Source organism: Tigriopus californicus, chromosome 9 (genome assembly GCF_007210705.1).
Source record: "Tigriopus californicus strain San Diego chromosome 9, Tcal_SD_v2.1, whole genome shotgun sequence".
Classification (NCBI taxonomy): domain Eukaryota; kingdom Metazoa; phylum Arthropoda; class Copepoda; order Harpacticoida; family Harpacticidae; genus Tigriopus; species Tigriopus californicus.
Genome location: NC_081448.1, coordinates 954478 through 962000, shown reverse-complemented (window position 1 = coordinate 962000; position 7523 = coordinate 954478). Strand labels below are relative to the sequence as shown.

The window sequence follows — 7523 nt, the reverse complement described above, 5'->3', positions numbered from 1 at the left end:
TAAAAACCATTTACGCGATTCCAGGCCTGCAGGGCCGTCCAGAGAGCCCCCAAGTTGCCGCCCGCACGCGCCCGTGATTGGTTTTTGGCGTCAAAACGGGCAATGGATCTCCGCTCGCACCGAACCGAATGGGATGAAATTTTAACACGACGCGCCCACAATGGATGCAGATGTTCGTGGCTATATTTCGAGCGTGTAGCCCGTGCCGTTGGCCCGTTATAGGTGTTTTAATTTCGCCCGTGGAAATCGACTTCATTTTTCGTCAAGTTCCCTCCCTTTTCTGGATTTCTGTGTTGGGCCTCGGACCCAAAACGAGAACCCGCCCACGGATCGAAAATCCGAGGACACCAAAATGACCCGCTTGACAAGCTGAGCATCATGTGTTAATTTCAAATCGATCAAACGCCCACAACGCCCCCAAAATGGGCGGGGAAAAATCGACAGTTTTGAAATTGAATTCAGACCAGCCCCACCACGAGTGCTTTCACGGCCAATTGTAATAATAGAATGGGTTGAAATTTCAAGGGTAGACAGCCCGAGGGTTCGCCCGCGAAACGCGAGTGCGGACCGGGCGAACGGTCCACCCGTTTGGGCGTGAGACCCGTGCAAAGTTGAAACACGTCCATCGTTCGTGTATGGCCTACGCTCTTAGACAGTGCGTGCACACACGTTGGCTCAAAATACGCCCCCAGGGGCGGGTCTGAGCCCAAAGTGAAGAAAACCAAAAGGCCTAGGCTCGACGAGTAGAGTCGATTCGACACAAAAAAATTGCAAATCCGCCCAATTTTGCCAAATCCATCGTTCGTGTGTGGCCTACGCTCTATCGGGGGTGGGAAGATCATAACAAACACGTTGGCCCCGACCACGCCCCAACCGAGCCTATGCGAGAAAACTATAGTAAACCAAATAGACTTCAATTTACATTTCAAGTAGGTTACATCTTTAAACCCTTCAATCGGTGTCTTCATTCAAAACTTAACTTCCTTAGTCATTATTTATTTCTTTATTGGTGCATTGGCCAGAAAATGGTCCTTCATGTATTGCAATGCTACAGCGGGGGAGCCGTGAAAAACATGCTTATTATAGTACACCACTTTTCGCCTTTCCAAACGTCGCCATTTTGAAAACCATGTCCCGCGCGGAACCGGATCCGGAACCGGTTCCTAAAGCCTATTCTCTTTCATTACATGCTTTGGCCCACAGGTTTGCCGTTATCTTGGCTTACCGCCATACTTCTATATTTTGCCTTCTCCTACTATGCTTCACTTCTCCTTTTTCATCAACGCCTCCTTGGCATTCAACTGAGAACTACATACACGTCGGCTCAATACACCTTCCCATTCCTCTTCAATTACACTGCCACACGATTTTGCCTTCGTCTGGCACAAAATCCCGCTAATGCGTAGCAAACCTGTGTGTAATCTGCTACCCACCCTTTAATTTTGGTCACTCGCGCGAACCACTTCTTACATATTAGACCTGTTAGCGTATTCTCATCCTACCAGACCTCGCTCTGTCCAACCCACCCGTGCTCCAACGCACCCGTGACCCCTGGAATTGTACCCAGATTACCCAGGGATCGATCGGCTATCCCGCCCCCATTCGCCAATCACGTTCTACTGGTAAGTTGTTCATTCTTCCTTTCAAATTAATTCTTGGCCATGTCATTGTTTCAAACTTCTTATTCCGCATGTCATTGTTTTTCAGATCCAGCCCACGAATCGGGTTATCGCCCTCGATTGAGATTACCGCCCTCGATTTCGATTCCCTCGAATCATCGTGCGTCATCAGGTTCAACTGGTGAGTTCTTCTGGGGACAAAATTTTACATGCACAAACAAGTGTGTGTGAATAATTCAATGGTTAATGGCCACCATTTTTATATTATCCTTCCTAACAATTTCTTCAACACTACCATTTTATCAACCGTGTTTAAACAAATTATGACATGACCAATGGATTCCATTTCAAGTTATTTGTTTTACAGATTCACCACACCCGTTGACGAGCCACATAAACCGGTCTCTTATTCTCGGAGTCTGCGCGTCAACGATCATAAACAGGTACGTTTGTTATGGTGTCAAGAGTGACATTTTGACATATGCATGTTCATTTCTGAATCATATATGCCTTTCTTAGGCTAGGTTTACCTTCCTCATGGACAATTGAATGGGATGAAAACCTCCATATGTCACCTCATTATTAAATTACAAACAATTTCCTTTACAGATCCCAACATGCCCCGACGCAAGGCCAGTATTGGTTGGAAACCAAGGAAGAAGGTCGTCAAGCAAACTCATCTTGCGGTCAACCCTGGCAAGGTGCCCGAAGAGACAACGACCAATCCTACCTTGAATCCGGCCTCCCCACAGCCAAGCACCAGTACTGGCCGTGGTATCGATCGTAACCGGACGCCATCACGGGGTCGGCCCACTCATTGGTTCACGGAGTTTCAAGCGGCACAATCAGATGCTTCATCATCTGACGAATCATCCGAAACTCTACAAATCCCCAAGCGGCCAAAACAAACCAAAGAACGCCCTGCCCTCCCTCACACTGGGCGAACAACTCGGTCCTCTTTGAAGGCATCAACACGTACGTCCAAGAAGACTGTCAAGGCCCAACACCAAGTTGCCCGCCGGGCCAACCCCCCTGTCCCTCATAGGCGACAACGCCCCATCGACTTCGTTGAAGCACAGCACCGCCTACCCCTGTCCAATGTTGGTCGGCTGGACCCGACATTGGAAGGCACCAAGGTTTGCCCCCATTGCCAGGCCCTGCTCTTTGTCGGCGAGTCCAGCGCCCTGTGCTGTCATCACGGGACGACGGTCCTCCCACCCATCCGGACCCCCCTGGATCTCAAGGCCCTCTTTACCCAGCCCCGGTTCCTCGCCAACATCCGGCGATGGAACAACGCCTTCGCCATGGCGTCCATAGGCATGGACAAAAAAGGAGGCGGCCCCACCCGCCGACGGAAATCCCTTTGCGGGTAACATCAAGATCCAGGGGAAACTGTACCATCAGCTGGGCAATGTGGCGGCCCCCAACGGCCTGGCGCCATCATTTCTGCAGCTTTACTTCATCGACAGCGACCAAGCCGCCATGTGTCGCCGCCAATTGGTGGGCGAAGCCAATCTCGATGAAGCGGTCTTGGCCACCCTCACGCACATCGTTGAGGCCGTCAATCCTTACGTCAAGGACATCAAGACGGCGTTGGAGGTCATGCAGGAGCAAGTGGCGTTGCCGTCCCCGTCGGTCACATTATCATCAGTAGTGATCGGCGACTCCTCCCTCCCGACGCTCACGCGAGAACCTATAACGTGCCTGAAGCGACGGAGGTGGCGGGCATCATCCTGGGCGATCAACACCTGCCCAGGAGTCGGGAGGGAGCAGTCCGGCTTCCCGACATCGTCCTCCACTATCGGCCCAATCCATCCCGTCGTTTGGATAAGATTAACACCACCCACCGCTCCTATGACCCCCTGATGTACGTCCTCCTGTTTCCACACGGCGAGGATGGTTGGACCCGGAATCTATCGAGGCGCAACACGGGGGAGAGGAGGTCCAAACTGACGGAGGCCGACTTCTACGCGTATCGGATCCAAGTCCGGGCAGGCGACGACTTTAACATCATTACGCGTAGTCGTCGGCTATTCCAGATGTACCTCATTGATCAATGGGCCAAGATCTAGGGACATCGTTTGGAATGGGCCAGGGCCAATCAACAACAACTGCGAGGGGAGCTGTACTCTGTGATGCTGGATGCCATCAATGCCCACGATTTCGCACCCGACCAACAGCAAGGCAATCGATTCATTCTCCCACCCTCCATCTATGGCTCAAAGAGGTTCTGGAAGAAATGCTATCACGACGCGATGGCCATTGTCCGGTTCTACGGGAAACCGGATTTCTTCCTCACCATGACGTGCAACCCCAGGTGGCCGGAGATCCAGGGCAGTCTCCTACCTGGGGAGTCCGCCACAGATCGCCCGGATCTGTGTGCGAGGGTCTTCTTTCTCAAACACCAGCAATTGAAAGAAGACCTCATCAAGAAGCACGTCTTGGGTCGGGTCCTCGCCCATGTGGAGAGTGTGGAGCACCAAAAGCGGGGCCTGCCTCACACCCACCTCATCTTCTGGGTCGCCGCTGCGGACAAGCCAACCACCCGGGAGATCATTGACGTTACCGTCTCGGCCGAGCTCCCCGATCGGAGCGTCAATCCCGAGTTGTACGATATCGTCAAGACCCACATGATTCACGGGCCATGTGGGCCTTGGAATCGGCGGCTGGTTTGTATGCAGCGGGACGGGCAACCCGCCGACCAGCCCGCCAAATGCGCCAAGGTTTTTCCAAAGACCCTCCGCCAAGAAACCCGGGTAGTGGATGACTACTACCCGGATTATCGGCGCCGTTCTCCGGACCAGGGTGGGCATTTCATAACCCTGACACGACTTAACGGGGACGCCGTGACCGTGGACAACCGGTGGGTGGTTCCCTACAACCCGCGTCTCCTCCTCAAGTATCATTGCCACATGAACCTTGAGGTCGTTCATACCGTTCTATCGATCAAGTACATTTTCAAGTACATAACCAAGGGCCAAGATCGAATGAACGTCCGTGTTCATGTCGAACCACAGGAGACCAATCCGCCGCCTCCTCCCGTAGCCGCTGCGGGTTACGCGGCCCCCCCAGAATGGTGCTGCTCTCCACTAGGAGCAACATCAACTTGGTGGGTTCGCTGACGCCATTGCGGCCCAAGCTCAAGGCGGGGCTCCCGCCGTGGCCCCTGAGGAGCCGCGGAGAATGGATGACGTTGACGAGATCAAGGAGTACCATGACGGCCGATATCTCAGCTCAGGAGAGGCTGCGTGGAAACTCTTGGGCTTCAACATCCATTGGAACCACCCACCCGTGGAACAACTTCCGGTGCACCTCCCCATGCAACATCAATTTTTGATGCGAGAGGGCGCTCGCATCAATCCGGAGGCGGTCCGGGCCGCCGCCAACGTCCGCAACAAATTAACTGGCTTTTTCCATCTCTGTGGTCAGGAAGATTCGTTGTTGCGTGGGGTGTACCCAACGAACCCTTTACCGTACTATCGCTCGAGCGAACCCCTCGAACAGAGCGCTCTATGAAACAGAGCGCCGACACTAAAGCGCGACATACTACCAGAGTACCGACACATCATGACCCCAGGTCATGCGGCGCGCCCGAAGGGCGTGCCATCTAGATGGCGACGAAGGAGCCAGCTAGTTATTTACTAAAAGAAATTCACTTGAATGTACTATATAGCATGGACATTCTTGTTTTATTTATACTGAAGTTACTGTTTTGATTCAATGCTATGGCCTAAGTTGGCGGACAAAGGAAAGCCGCGACGTTTCCTCTCTTTAGAGTCCCTGGCCAGACCGACCTTTTTGGTGGCCGGTCTTACCCTATCTAGAGTACGCCGGTTTTAAGTTATGGTCGACCCTAGAGGGCTAGTTAGAGAAACGACTCTCACGAAATTTCTGAGATTGTTTTTGACTCCCTCGCGGCTGCTTGGTGTGTTGTGATGGGGATCGGCTTTGAACACGTTTAGTTACGTGATTCTCAAAATCAAGTTCCGAATACAGGGAGCCGGTGAGTTGATGCTCGTTTGTCTGCCTTGGTTGAACCCACAGATCAGTGGTTGAAACTGCGTAACGCAAGAGAGAAGTCGATGAGCCCGACACCCTGCTGCCCAACTACCAAAATGTGTTTAAAGCGGTCTCAAATCGCTTGGTTGGAGTGACTTTTCTCTGACAAGTCGACCCTATCTCGAGAAGATTACGATCTGACAGATTACTAGGCGTCACATGAACGTTCTGGATCAGGTCAGGGTCAATAGAAAAAACAAGTCGAGAACGCTATTCCCTCTAGTGGCTACACCTACATGCTGAGAAAAATTGCACAAGATCGCAAACTCCTCCAGCTTTTTGAACGACAAAGATGTTGATTTCGAAATGGGAATGTACCCATTTGGACTAACCTCCCATTCTTAAACGTTAGCCGGAAAGTTGAAGTCCCCTGCAAAGAAAACCTCCAAGCGAACTACTTGGTCCAACCAAGCATGGCCTGCTCTTGGTCATAGCCACCCTGAGCCACTTTTCAAATTAAAGTAAAAAATTAGAAACGTAGATCTCTTCAATTAACGGTAGGTCAATTATATCATTTATGGCGATCATTTCAAAGTTATGTTGTCAAAATCTTATGAAGCTGACCAAGAGCAGTCCGAAAATTCAAACTTTATGCAGTGTTTACTACATAACGTTGAACATGTCTCCTGAGTTCCCTAAGCATAGGTTTGGGCTCAAACTTGGCTGAGTTCATCTATTCAACAAGATCTTGTGGTCGTATAAAGTGCTTATTTGGAATGATATGAGCGGTTTAGGAGATAGGATATTTTTGCTTCCGTTTGCAGTCCATATCTCTAGAAATCCGTGGTCCAACTCATTTCCTGTGAATTTGAGCGCTGAATGAAAAGAACAAGCTTACTGAACAAGAGGGGGTAATGGATGTCAATATTGTTTCAATGAACAGGTCAAGACCTTGGGAGTGTCCAAGCTCCTAGATAGACATTTTTGTCTTGTGTGCTTCTCATACAACTCAGCTATTTAGCTTGAAGGACCTCAGTTAGAGTTCTCAGCTCAACCAAAATATGGCACTGCTAGACGATCAAAGATCAAGAGCGAGTATTGAAGCAACCCTGTGTTCGAGTCCTAGTCAGATAGGGGTCACGTTGACACCTAATTGAACATTTTCAATTTTACTTCTGCACCCACTTTTCCTAAAGACAGGAGCCCTAGCTCGGGTCCTCTAACCTAAAAAGCTGCCTATCAGGTTCAAAACTTGTAAATAAAGAGGAGTTGAAGGGTTAAAATACAATTGGTACGCTTCATAATTCGTTAGTGGTGCTTTCTTTGCAAGGTTTTAAAGCAGTGGAACTTTCTAAATCCCGAAATTCGGGAATGTCAGAGAGTTAGCCTTTCGACAAAGAGTGAGAGTTTTGTTTCAAATGACGCCGCTCCAAGACAAAGAGTGCATCCATTTTTTCTTAAATTTTGTTCAATCCCATGTGCAGTATTTCTTCCCTACCACTTACTATTGGCCAAACCCTTTATTCACCTTGGCGAGTGCTAGAGTCCCTTAATCAAAAAGCAAGGTAAATGTATATGAGACATTTCTTCTGTTAACTTGTGGATTCAAAAATTCAACTTAATTGTTTACTAGTACTTCGTAATCTCTATTCCACCCACGTCTTCTTGTGAACGGTCGTGGGATAACGTTACGAATGAAAGAGGGCAGGGTACGGAGATGAACATCAAAAAATGTTGAATCTCATCCAGCTAAATGTACTCGATCATTATAAACACGATTCTCAGAGTCAACAACGAAAGTTCAAAAACTCAGACAACGTTTAAATTCATTCACGCAACCTCTTAAGCTACCTCTTTGAGACCGCTCAATACCGATTACAGATGGAGGGAAGGCTGACTCCGAGA

The 7523-nt window shown here is 49.7% G+C and overlaps 1 protein-coding gene across 1 annotated transcript; it reads left to right on the top strand.

The window, feature by feature from the left end:
• The first annotated feature begins 3754 nt into the window (after positions 1–3754).
• Positions 3755–5135, top strand: LOC131886610 (uncharacterized). Its single transcript, XM_059234999.1, has 2 exons — positions 3755–4660; positions 4713–5135. Exons 1-2 carry the CDS (start codon positions 3755–3757, stop codon positions 5133–5135), a joined length of 1329 nt encoding a protein of 442 aa, XP_059090982.1.
• Positions 5136–7523: the final 2388 nt, after the last annotated feature.